At 50.7% G+C, this 13,878-nt stretch overlaps 1 protein-coding gene across 1 annotated transcript; it reads right to left on the bottom strand.

Annotated features, from left to right (window-relative positions):
- Positions 1–1,579: 1,579 nt before the first annotated feature.
- Positions 1,580–2,701, bottom strand: LOC147981794 (uncharacterized). The gene is made up of 3 exons (XM_087514112.1): positions 2,575–2,701; positions 2,201–2,488; positions 1,580–2,121 (listed from the first exon to the last, which is right to left on the bottom strand). Exons 2-3 carry the CDS (start codon positions 2,208–2,210, stop codon positions 1,637–1,639), a joined length of 495 nt encoding a protein of 164 aa, XP_087370238.1. The 5' UTR covers positions 2,211–2,488; positions 2,575–2,701; the 3' UTR covers positions 1,580–1,636.
- Positions 2,702–13,878: the final 11,177 nt, after the last annotated feature.

Here is a 13,878-nt window from a genome sequence, read left to right on the forward strand (position 1 = left end):
GCGAATCCGTTTTGCCTAAGTTTGTGAAAAAAATCCTACCGAGTGGCAAGCCAGACTCCCACTCGGGGGCTTAGCTGCAGCCCAGTGCTCGCCTAAGTGTTTAAAAATCCTACCGAGTGGCGAGCCAGACTCTCACTCGGGGGCTTAGCTGCAGCCCAGTGCTCGCCTAAATTTGAAAAAATCCTACCGAGTGGCGAGTCAGACTCCCACTCGGGGGCTTAGCTGCAGCCCAATGCTCGCCTAAGTGTTCAAAAATCCTACCGAGTGAGAGCAAACCTCCCACTCGGGGGCTTAGCTGCAGTCCAGTACTCGCCTAAGTTTGAAAAAATCCTACCGAGTGGAGAGCAAACCTCCCACTCGGGGGCTTAGCTGCAGCCCAGCGCTCGCCTAAGTGTTCAAAAAATCCTACCGAGTGGAGAGCAAACCTCCCACTCGGGGGCTTAGCTGCAGTCCAGTCCTCGCCTAAGTTTGAAAAAATCCTACTGGGTGGAGAGCAAACCTCCCACTCGGGGGCTTAGCTGCAGTCCAGTACTCGCCTAAGTTTGAAAAAATCCTACCGAGTGGAGAGCAAACCTCCCACTCGGGGGCTTAGCTGCAGCCCAGTGCTCGCCTAAGTGTTCAAAAAATCCTACCGAGTGGAGAGCAAACCTCCCACTCGGGGGCTTAGCTGCAGCCCAGTGCTCGCCTAAGTGTTTAAAAATCCTACCAAGTGGCGAGCAAACCTCCCACTCGGGGGCTTAGCTACAACCCAGTGCTCGCCTAAGTGTTTAAAAATCCTACTGAGTGGCGAGCCAGACTCCCACTCGGGGGCTTAGCTGCAGCCAAGTGCTCGCCTAAGTGTTCAAAAAACCTACCAAGTGGCGAGCAAACCTCCCACTCGGGGGCTTAGCTGCAGCCCAGTGCTCACCTAAGTGTTTAAAAATCCTACCGAGTGGCGAGCCAGACTCCCACTCGGGGGCTTAGCTGCAGCCCAGTGCTCGCCTAAGTGTTTAAAAATCCTACCGAGTGGCGAGCCAGACTCCCACCCGGGGGCTTAGCTGCAGCCCAGTGCTCGCCTAAGTGTTCAAAAATCCTACCGAGTGGCGAGCAAACCTCCCACTCGGGGGCTTAGCTGCAGCCCAGTGCTCGCCTAAGTGTTTAAAAATCCTACCGAGTGGCGAGCCAGACTCCCACTCGGGGGCTTAGCTGCAGCCCAGTGCTCGCCTAAGTGTTCAAAAATCCTACCGAGTGGCGAGCAAACCTCCCACTCGGGGGCTTAGCTGCAGCCCAGTGCCCGCCTAAGTGTTTAAAAATCCTACCGAGTGGCGAGCCAGACTCCCACTCGGGGGGCTTAGCTGCAGCCCAGCACTCGCCTAAGTACAGGACACAACCCAATCCGCAAGGACGACGAGGCGCAAGTCGACTGCTACCTCCTCCTTCGGAGTTACGCCACAAATACAAGGGTATTCCGAGTGAAGATCAAGTTCCACTCGACGGATCAAACCATGAAGATATTCAATGAGAAATCAAGTTCAGATAAAGCCTAAAGGTCCCAGACCTCAGATCAAAGTACTCGAGCCCTCGGCTCGGCGGAGTTTAACGGTTACAAATCCACTCGGCATTCCGAGGCAAATTTAAAGTGAAGCATAAAAGTTTTTCATTCCTCAGGTGGAGGACTGGAAGGGGCGACGAACTCGTCCAAGTCGATCCTGTCTGCAATACGAGTGGCAGCAGCTATGAAAGTCTCCATGAAGTCTTGAAAGCTGTGCTTCCTGGTATTGGCAACTTGGATGGCGGCCAGCTTTTCTTCTTGCGCCTCCTTGCAATGGACGCGGACCAGAGACAGAGCGACATCAGCACCACATCTAGCATAAGATTTCTTCCATTCCGCCACTTGACCCGGGACTTCATTCAGTCGAGCCATCAGAGACTCGAGGTCGTTCTGAAGCGTCGTCCCAGGCCAGAGTGATGTGTCGATCCGCGACATCGCAACCTTCAGTCGAGCAAGATAGTCAACAACACTGGTAACACGAGACTCCAGTCGGAGCACGTTCATAGCAGCCTCATCCTTCACGAGAGAATTGGCGGGGTCCAAGCCTGGCTCCACTTGACTGGTTTCCTCTTCGAAGCTCTGGCAGAATTCTGCAAACACGATTCAAGAGTAAGACAGTGGCCCTACACAGGCTTGGTAACTGCAAGACAGTCGGGGCGGAGTAATTACCTTCGAGCATGATGAACAGCTTCTTGGCGAGTCCACCGAGATAAGCCTCCAGATCGTTCCTCTTCCCCGCCAGCTCACCCGCCTTGTCGTGCAGAGCCACGTTGTCGTTCTTCAGTCGGCTGACCTCTTGATTGGCTACCTCGAGAGCAGCTTTCAGTCTGGAGTTCTCCTGCTCAAGAGTTCCGACCGAAGCCAGTTTCTCTTCAGCAAGCCTCGTTTTGTTCAAGACCTCCTTCTGTGCTTCTGCAAGATCTTGATCCTTCTTCTTCAGAGCGTCTTCCTGTTTATCTGCGGCACGTCGAGTGAAATCAACATCAAGAATGGACAAGAAAGAAAAGTCACTCGTCAAGAATGGAGAACCTCACCAGCCATACCTTTTGCTTCTTCTTGCGCCTTCTTCAAATTCTCTTGAGCAAGCTTCAAGTTAAGGTTGAGCTGGATCTGCTGATTCTCCAACTCAGTATAGCGAGCTACAAGTTCGCAGGATTTCTGTAAAAAAAATCAGTCGACTGACGTCCAAGATAAGTTGCTTCCGAGTAACTAAGAGACAATGATGGCGTTTCTAAGACTACAGCCGAATCAAAAACATTCGACAGTAGTCTCGGGGACTACACCCAGTGGGTGCACTCAGCGTGCCCCCACTGTAAAAAAAAGTCGACCGGATACAGTTCCATTCGACATGGCCTGACCAGACCGAGTGAAGAAATACAGCTACAGCAACACAATATAAAGACTACAGTCGATTGCCAGCAGTCCACCGTAGTCTCGGGGACTACACCCAGTGGGTGCACTTAGCGTGCCCCCACTCGTCCAAGAATTGGCAGACACACCCAGTGGGTGTACAGATAGAAAGATCTTCGGAAAAGAGATTCTTCAAACAGCATATCGTAACAGACCAAGTGTTGAGTCGACTGACCTGGACGTTACTCTGAAGAGCCGAACTCGCGTCATAAGCTGCTTGGCTAGCCTCCCGAGCCACTTTCACTTGTTCCATCATGATCCCCGCCTGGCGTATAGCCTCTTTTGCGGCAGCTGCTTGGTCCTCAGGGACGGGGTACGCGGCAAAAAGCGAAGGCGGATCCGCAGTCGATGTCGAGGGCCGCACACTCGTTAGAGGAATGGCGAAAGTCAGAGAAGCCCGAGTGGTTTCACCACCGTCTCGAGCTACGGCCTCAGGCGCCGGAGTGCATTGTGGGGTCTCGCCAGCCGACGCTCTCCTGTTCCTTCTCACTCTCGGCGGCACATCATCGTCATCCGGGAGGTTGATAACATGAGGAGGAGCTACAAGAAAAAATTCAATCGACCAGAGTTGCAATAAATGTCTAGTCGACTCAAGGCAGAACATCAGTAATCGTACCAGGGTTGGAGGTAACAACATCCCCCATCTCTTGATCGTCGTCCTTGGCGGAGAGCTCAGAAGTAGCAGCACTGCAAATCTCGAAAGTCAATCAGTTGGTTCAATGAATCGACCAAGGATCTGTCCACGGTCGACAAAGGAAAACAAGCTTTATTATTACCCAGAGATGGTGGGGACAGTCATCTTCATCTTGGGCAGAGCCTTGGGCGGCTTGGACGGCGTCACGCGTGGGTGCTTGGGAGCCTTCTCGGTCGGCTGTAGGAGAAGAGGTCCGAGGGCGTTTCGACGACTGCCCAACAGGAGCAGTCGCCTTACCACGTTCCCGCGCTGGATCGTGTGTAAGCTTGGACCGCCTCTCTGGACGGGGGGGTTCGACCTCCTCCTCCTCCTCTTCACTGGAGTCGACGTCGTCGTCTCCCTCTCCTTCGCCATCGGACTCCCACTCGCCTTGATTGTCTCCACTCTCACCTTCGCTCGCCTCCCCTTCCTCAGTTGGCTCCTGTGCCCCGTTGGGCGTCGAGTACATCTCATTAGTTGCCTGGAAAACAACAGACAAGACAAAAATCAATCGACCAATTCCAAGAAGACTAATGAAGAAAATAAGATCTCAGTCGGGAGCATAAAGTCAGACCTGGTCCACTTCGTATGTGTTGTCGAGTGGAGAAACCCTCCTGGCTCCTCGGGGGTTGTCTTTGTTTCCTGTGATGCTCGACAGCCACCCCTCCAACATCTCATCAGTGACCTCCTCCGGGTGGATCCGAGTGGTGTCTTCGAGGCCCGAGTACAGCCACATCGGGTGGTCACGAGCCTGGAGCGGTTGGATGCGCCTCCGAAGGAAGACCTCCAGCAAGTCCATGCCAGTCACGCCATCGCGGACAAGCTGAACCACTCGACCAACCAGCACTTTGACTTGGGCCTTTTCTTCCGGCGTCACTTTCAGAGAAGCGGGTTTTTGAGCTCGGTCGAGAGAGAAAGGGGGAAGCCCAGTCGACTGTCCTGGGGTCGCCTGGTCTTTGCAGTAAAACCAGGTCGCCTGCCAACCACGGACCGACTCTGGGAAAGTGATAGATGGAAAACAACTCTTTCCCCTCGTCTGGATCGCCAGGCCCCCGCACAGCTGGATCACCTGCATCCTTTCATCACTCGACTTGGCCTTCTTGACCGATTGGGAACGGCAAGTGAAGATGTGCTTAAAGAGTCCCCAATGGGGGCGGCAACCCAGGAAACCCTCACACAAGGAAATGAAAGCGGCAAGGTACACGATAGAGTTGGGAGTGAAGTGGTGGAGCTGCGCTCCGAAGAAGTTCAGAAAACTCCGGAAAAAAGGATGAGGAGGCAGAGAAAACCCTCGATAGATATGGGTGGCGAGGAGGACACACTCACCATCACGAGGTCGGGGCTCGACTTCTCCTCCCGGGAGGCGCGCAGCTTCGTAAGGAATGACTCCCCCCTCAACCATATCATCGAGATCTTCCTGCCGAATCACCGACGGCATCCAGTCGCCCTGGATCCAGCCTCTGGGCAGAGCAGTCCTTGAGGAAGATCCGCCCCGAGCGGACTTCTTCACTTTCCCCTGCGCCGCCGCCTTCTTCGCGCGCTCCAGAGCAGACGTCTTGCCCTTCACCATCGTCGCCGGCAAATCTCGAACGGGCATGCGGCGCTAGGGTGAGAGCGGAGGTGGCGGAGGACTTTGCGAAGGGAGAAAGAAAGGAGAGAGCACTGTTTGGAAACCCGAGCCGGCGGCTTATAAGAGGCCGCTTCCGAGTGGCTGACTGGTAGGCCTAGGCTATCCCGTCAAATCCCGCAGCAGACGCGCGTGCAGTACGTGGCGAAAAAGGTGGCGCAGAAATCGAGGAGCTTCCACCTTATCACATCCGATTACTGCGGCCGCGCCCGTCCCGCTCGCTTCCCGATGTTCAAATCCCGCGAAATCCGCGGGCTGCGAAACAACTCATCAAACAGAAGATCCCTCTCGCGCCGGCACTCGGTATTTCACAAGTAAGGAAATTCACTCGACGAGAGACCAAGAATGGATCAAGGTGACCAATAGAAGTTTACAACGTCATCCGTGGCGATTGATCCAGTGCAAGACATTCATATGACGCTAAGAACCAGTCGGAAGGACCCCCAACTCCTTCCCCACTCGAACGTCGTTCCATTCGGGGGCTAATGACGAAGCTATGTACCTAGGGTAGGGGCATGGACCTGTACTAAGAGCCCTACCCAAGGACATCCCTGGAAGAAGTCACCTTTCAATCGACTTGAAGGTACCCACTCGACGGGTTTAAGACACTCGACCAAGAAGCTACCACTCGACCACGAAGCCAACCACTCGACTGCCAGGAGATCTAAAGTCACTCCGCAGGCAAACGGTCGGCTATTAAGTAGTCTTTATGGTCATTATAGCACTTTATTACCAGCGTTACCAATAACGCCCCGCCTTAATGTACATTGAACCCTTGGTAACGTGGGCTGGCCGGGGTCCTGGTGCACTCTATATAAGCCACCCCCCTCCTCCGAGACAAGGGTTCGCACCTCTGTTATTCACACGCATATAATCCAACCGACCGCCTCCGGGCACGGAGACATAGGGCTGTTACTTCCTCCGCGAAGGGCCTGAACTCGTACACCCTGTGTGTTTACAACCTCTCCATAGCTGAGATCTAGCCTCTCCATACACACCCCCCTACATCACTGTCAGAGTTAGAACCACGACACGAGTAACTAGAGGGCATCCTGCGGCAAGCATTACTCCAACACCGTGTTCACTTCCCGGACTCGGCCGAGAAGAGACCATCACGGCAACTCACACTGTTGATTCATTTTAATTAAGTTAAGGTTCAAGTTATCTACAACCGGACATTAACAAATTCCCATCTGCCCATAACCGTGGGCACGGCTTTCGAAAGTTCAAATCCCTGCAGGGGAGTCCCAACTTAGCCCACGACAAGCTCTCATGGTCAATGAAGGAATAGACCTCCTCCCGAGATGTTCCGATCAGGCTCGGTATCCCGGTTCTTCAAGACACTTCGACAAGTTAAAACGAATCCAGCAACACCGCCCGAATGTGCCGACAAATCCCGATAGGAGCTGCACATATCTCGTTCTCAGGGCACACTCAGATTGTCCTAGGTACAGGTAGGCCAGCCCCGAGTTGCCCCGGGTGGCCACCGGCAGCTGACAGGTGGACCAACACTCAGAGGAGCACTGGCCCGGGGGGGTTTAAATAAGATGACCCTCGGGCTCCGGAAACCCAAGGGAAAAAGAGGCTAGGTGGCAAATGGTAAAACCAAGGTTGGGCATTGCTGGAAAAGCTTTAATCAAGGCGAACTATCAAGGGGTTCCCATTATGACCCAACCGCGTAAGGAACGCAAAATCCGGGAACATAACACCGATATGACGGAAACTAGGGCGGCAAGAGTGGAACAAAACACTAGGCGAGAGGCCGAGCCTTCCACCCTTTACCAAGTATATAGATGCATTAAGATAACAAGGCAATATAATGATATCCCAACAAGTAAGTAATGTTCCAACAAGGAACGGTCTCCGATCTTCACCTGCAACTAGCAACGCTATAAGAGGGGCTGAGAAAAGCGGTAACATAGCCAATCAACGGTTTGCTAGGACATGGTGGGTTAGAGGTTTGACATGGCAATTTGGGAGGCATGATAAGCAAGTGGTAGGCATCGTAGCATAGACATAGCAAAAGAGTGAGCATTTAGCAAAGCAAAGATAGTAGTGATTTCGAGGGTATGATCATCTTGCCTACAAAGTTGTCAGAGTTGACTGGTTCCTCGAAAGCAAACTCAACGGTCTCCTCGTTAGCAAACTCGTCTCCCGGCTCTACCCAAACAAGACAAACAAGCAACAAGGACACAATCAACCACATGCAAACTCAAACAACATGATGCAAAGATGGTATGCTATGCGGGATGCAATATGTGATGCATATGCAAGGTTTGACAAGGAATGAATGAACCTGGCCTCAACATGGAAATCCAAGTGTGCCACTGGAAAGGTGAGATGAAATCACTTGAAAACGATATAAAGATCAACGGAATTGGAGTTACGGTTTGGAAATGGCAAGCAATTCAAATATGACCACGTTCTGCGATTTACAGCAAGTAGCCATCTAAATGCAACAAGATGAACATGCTACAGCACCCAAACATGGCATCAAAATACATGGCAAGGATCCACTCATGATCCTTAACAAAAGGCTAGCACTGAGCTACGGCCAATTCAGCCATTAACAGGTTCAAACAAGCATGGCAAAAATGCATTTCGTAAACAGATTTCAGACTTAGTGAAATTAACACTTGTCTGGAATTTCAGATCAGATAGCACTCTTTGGAGCATGAAAACTATATGCTACAGGACCTGAACATGGCACAGTAAAGCATGGCATGTAGCTACTCAAAGAGCTTAACAAAAGTCCCTTAGTGACCTTGAGCCAAAAGAGATCGGAAAATACATTTGCAAGCATGTGAACATGGCAAAAACATAATCAGTTCTCAGACTTAGTGAAAACTGGAGCATGCTGAAAACAGTTATCAAGTAGGCATGTTTACGAGCTCGATGCACTCACTACAGAGCAAGTCATGACAATCTAAGCACACACCCATCAATAATACACATTATACAAGATAGACATGGCAAGAACAATAGCATAGCATGCACGGATCAACTACAACATCCTCAGCAAAATCGCTAACAAGTAGACAATCTGCCCAGATTCACGAAATAGCAAAAGTAGAGCTCGATTGACTCAAGCTAGGGTGCTCCATAATTGCAAACAAAGACATGGATGGATAGAGCACTACAAGATTAACAAAACATCCTTACTAATCATCCTCAAAAGAGGCACGGATCACTAGGAAACAACATGAACATATGGCATAATGAGATAAACAGTCCAAGGACTTAGTGGAAATGCTAAGTCCCTGAAATCAGCATTAACGAATGCACCACTTTGCAAGCTTGTGCTAGTCACCACACACATCACAAAAATACATGGGTTGCACCTCTGGATAGATGGCAAAACACATAACAAAACACATGTAGAGCTCAGGGGCATATCATGCACACAACAATCATGGAAAAAATGACAAATATCTAATTGAAGCAGCAGATCTGACAATTATCTCAAATAGCACTCTTCCAACAGCATTTCAGGCATCAAGATGAACTCAAATGAAAATGATGCAATGAGAGGAAATGATGTGCTCTCTGAGACGAACATTATGATATGTTATATGCCCAAAACGGAGCTACAGGTGCAAAGTTACGATGCGATGAACATAGCCAAAATAATTAGGGTTTCGGGCAAAAAGTAAACCGAGGCAAGATTCGGATCCAGATCTGGCCGGGCGCGGTTTACGAGGTTGGCCGGCAACTGTTCACCGGCGACGGGGCTCGGTGGCCGGAGCGTCTAGCTGCCGGAGGAGCTCGCCGAAGCCGGATCCGGGCGAGGGGAGGCGAGGTCGAGGCGGCGGCGGGTCGGCGAGGTCTCGGGGAGGCGGCGGCCGGCGTCATCGGGGAGCTGCAGGGCGGCGGTGCCTCGCCGGAGCGGCGAGGCCAGCAATGGCGCGCGGCGGCGCCGGGCATCGGGCGCGGGGACGGAGGAGGGCGCGGGGCGGCGCGGTCGATGGGCCAGGGAGGGCCTCCCGCGGGCCTGGCGGGCCTCGAGCGGCGGCGGCGATGTGGGGCTCGCCCAGCCACGTGGCGATCGCGGGTTGGCGGCGGCGGGATGTCCGGTGCGTCCCGGACGTTGTCCGGCCGCCCGGATGGAGCGGGGCTAGGGTTTGGAAGAGGGGATCCGGGATTTTCGAGAGGGGTCTATTTATAGGCATAGAGGGAGCTAGGAGAGTCCAAATGAGGTGCGGTTTGCGGCTACGCGATCATGATCGAACGCTCTAGATGATGGAGAGGGTTTTGGTGGGTTTTGGGCAAAATAGGAGGGGTGTTGGGCTGCAACACACACGAGGCCTTTTTGGTCCCTCGGTTAACCGTTGGAGTATCAAACGAAGTCCAAATGGTACGAAACTTGACAGGCGGTCTACCGGTAGTAAACCAAGGCCGCTTGGCAAGTCTCGGTCCAATCCGGAAATGTTTAATCCCCACACACGAAAGAAAGGTAGAAATAACCACCGGAGGAGAACGAAGCGCCGGAATGCAAAACGGACAACGGGGAAATGCTCGAATGCATGAGACGAACACGTATGCAAATGCAATGCACATGATGACATGATATGAGATGCATGACAACGACAACACACACGGAGACAAAAACCCGAACCCGAGAAAATAAAATAACTTAAGGCCGGAAACGGCAAGAGTTGGATTACATATTAGGAAAATCATATCCGGGGTGTTACAACACTCCACCACTACGAAAGGATCTCGTCCCGAGATCTAGGACTGAAAGAACGCCGGGTACTCAGAACGGAGGTGATCCTCGCGTTCCCAGGTAGCTTCACGGTCGGAATGGTGTGATGACTTGACTTTGAGGAATTTGATTGACTTGTTGCGAGTCTTACGTTCAGTCTCTTCAAGAATAGCAACGGGGTGCTCACGATAAGAGAGATCTTCTTGGAGCTCAATGTCCTCGAATTTCACTATGTGATCAGGAGTCTTGAAGCACTTTCGAAGCTGAGAGACATGGAACACGTCATGCACATTTGCAAAGTTTGAAGGAAGCTCGAGTTGATAGGCGAGATCGCCTCTCTTGCTAACAATCTTGAAAGGTCCCACGTATTTGGGGGCAAGCTTCCCTTTGATACCGAAGCGACGAGTACCTTTCATTGGAGAGACGCAAAGGTAAACATGATCTCCGATCTCAAAAGCCAAATCACGGTGCTTACTATCATAGTAGCTCTTCTGGCAGGATTGGGCTGCTTTGAGGTTATCTCGAATGACTTGGCACATTTCCTCTGCCTCTGTGATTAAGTCATTTCCCAAAAGCTGACGTTCGCCGGTTTCACACCAGTTGAGAGGGGTACGGCACTTCCTGCCATACAGAATTTCAAATGGGGCCTTGCCCGAACTTGCTTGAAAACTGTTGTTGTAGGAGAATTCAGCATAAGGAAGACAATCCTCCCACTTCATGCCGAAGGAGATCACACAAGCCCTGAGCATATCTTCAAGAATCTGATTGACACGCTCGACTTGACCGCTAGTTTGAGGATGGAAAGCTGTGCTGAAGCGGATGTTGGTGCCCATGGCCTTTTGAAAAGAATCCCAAAATTTGGAGGTAAAGATGCTGCCACGGTCTGAAGAGATCACTTGTGGAATACCGTGCAGAGAGACAATTCGAGAGGTATAGAGTTCCGCTAATTGAGCTGCAGTGATTGACTCTTTGATAGGAAGAAAGTGAGCCACTTTAGTGAGTTTGTCGATGACAACGAATATAGCATCATTGCCACGCTTGGACTTTGGAAACCCAGTAATGAAGTCCATCTCAATGTGGTCAAACTTCCATTCTAGAATGGCAAGAGGTTGGAGGAGACCAGTTGGCCTTTGGTGTTCTGCCTTCACTCTTCTGCAGACATCACACTCATTCACGAATTGGGCAATCTCGCTCTTCATTCGAGTCCACCAATAAGCCTGCTTGAGGTCTTGATACATCTTCGTGCTCCCAGGGTGGATGGAGAGGAGAGAATTGTGAGCCTCGTTCATGATCACTTTACGAAGGTCACCTTTGGGCACAACAATACGATCCTCGAAGAAGAGAGTATCCTTGTCATCAAGGCGGTAGCACTTGTACTTGGGTTGACTCTTGGCAATCCCAATTTTCACCTTTTTCACCATAGCATCAAGAAGTTGGGCTTGGCGAATCTGTTCTTCCAAGGTAGGAGAGACTTAAAGGTTGGCGAGGAAACCTTGAGGAACAGCTTGCAGATTAAGTTTGCGGAAAGCTTCACAAAGCTCGGGTTGATAAGGCTTGAGAATCAGACTATTGCAATAAGTCTTCCTGCTCAATGCGTCAGCAATCACATTGGCCTTGCCTGGAGTGTACTCGATACTTGGATTATACTCTTGAATCATTTCGACCCATCGAGTTTGCCTGAGGTTGATATTAGGCTGAGTGAAGATGTACTTGAGACTCTTGTGGTCAGTGAAGATGTCCACTTTTCTTCCCAATAAGAGATGTCTTCAAGTCAAAAGAGCAAGCACAACTGCCGCCAACTCGAGGTCATGAGTGCGGTAGTTCTTCTCGTTGGGCTTCAACTGGCGAGAGGTATAAGCCACAACTTTCTTCTCTTGCATCAACACTGCGCCGAGACCTTGGAGAGAGGCATCGCAAAAGACCTCGTACGGTTTGGATTCATCAGGCGGAGTCAGAACTGGAGCAGTGACCAATTTCTCTTTCAAAGTGTTGAAAGCAATGTCACACTCCGGAGACCAAACGTACTTGACGTGCTTCTAGAGAAGATTTGAGAGAGGCTTCGCGATCTTAGAAAAGTTTTCAACGAATCTTCGACAGTAGCTTGCGAGACCGAGGAAGCTACGGAGTTGCTTCACGTTCTGAGGTGGTTCCCAATTCACAATTGCAAACACCTTCTCAGGATTCACCGCAATGCCCTTGGCAGAGATGATATGACCAAGATAAAGAACCTCATCGAGCCAAAATTTGCACTTTGAGAACTTGGCGTAGAACTGATGTTCCCTCAGCTTATCGAGTACCAAACGTAAGTGCTTGGCATGATCTTCCTTGTTCTTCGAAAAGACCAGAATGTCGTCGAGATAGACCAAAACGAAGTCATTGGTTTAGGCGTTGAAGATGAAGTTCAGCATGCGAGAGAACGTCGGAGGAGCGTTGACGAGGCCAAAAGACATGACAGTGTATTCATATGAACCATAGCTTGTCCTGAAAGCCGTCTTGGGAATATCTTGCTCACGGATTCGAATCTGATGATAACCCATACGGAGATCAAGCTTGGAGAATACTTGGGCACCTTTGAGTTGTTCGAACAGCTCGTTGATGTTGGGAAGTGGGTATTTGTTCTTGATAGTCTTCTTGTTCAATGGACGGTAATCAACACAAAGTCGGTCCGTTCCATCCTTCTTCTTCACAAAAAGAACACCACAACCCCACGGAGAAGAACTAGGTCGGATGAGACCCATTCTCTCTTGAATATCGAGTTGCTTCTTCGGCTCCTTCAACTCTTCAGGTCCGAGCTTGTAAGGACGTTTGCACACTGGTTCCGTGCCAGGCTCAAGATCAATGACGAATTCAACTGGCCGGTGCAGAGGCATTCCTGGAAGCTCTTCTGGAAAGACGTCTTGATATTCGCAAATGACTGGAATCTGCGAGATAGCGTCCGGTTCAGCCTTCTCATTGAGAGAAAATAGACAGATGGTATCATCACGAGCGGCAAAAACAATTACATCCTCAGACGAATGAGTCAATAGAATCTGCCTGGCTGCACAATCAAGATGCGCCTTGTGCTTAGAAAGCCAATCCATTCCGAGAATAAGATCAATATCCGAGTCACCAAGAACCGTTGGAGAAGCCAAAAACTTGTAGTCACCCAAGGTGATAGTAACATCCGGAATGATGGAGTTAGCATGCATGCGCTTACCGGGAGAGACAACTGCTAACGGACTAGGCAAAACTTGTGAAGTCAATTCATGCCTAGATGTAAACGGTCTCGAGATGAAACAATGCGATGCACCTATGTCAAAAAGAACTTTTGTAGGAATATCATTAACAGGAAGGTTACCCATGATGACATCTGACGAGTCCTCTGCCTGAGCTGCGTTCATCAAGTTGACCTTGGCGTGCTTGGGGTTATGTTTTACCACAGCTGTACTTGCCGATCTCACAGGAGGAGGAGGAGGAAGACGCCTCTGATTGAAGCATTTGTTGGCATAGTGACCCTTCTGTTGGCACTTGTTGCACGTGACCTCTGAAAGCGGACGGTGATACGGAGCACTCAAACTTGGAGCTTGAGACGAAGTCTTGTTCTGAAAGCCAGGGTTGGGTGGGTGGGAAGATCCACTTCCACCTTTGCTCTTCTGATACGGATGATGGAACGGAGGAGGAGGGAGCCAATACTTCTGCTGCTTGGCCACTTGAGTAGAGGAAGAAGGAGTAGTGTCTCTGACTCGCTTCTTGGAAGCATCACACCTCAGTTGAGCAGCCTCTTGCTTCAATGCCATGTTGTAGAACTCATCGTACCTCAAGGGCTCAAAGAGAACAAGAGCTAGCTGGATTTCTTCTTTGAGACCACCCCTGAACTGGTATATCATGCTCTTCTCATCAGGGACATCCTGCTTAGCAAAGTGGGCAAGCTTCTGAAACAACTTGTTGTAGTC

Source organism: Triticum urartu, chromosome 3A (assembly GCF_056163025.1).
Source record: "Triticum urartu cultivar PI428250 chromosome 3A, HENAU_Tu73, whole genome shotgun sequence".
Lineage (NCBI taxonomy): Eukaryota > Viridiplantae > Streptophyta > Magnoliopsida > Poales > Poaceae > Triticum > Triticum urartu.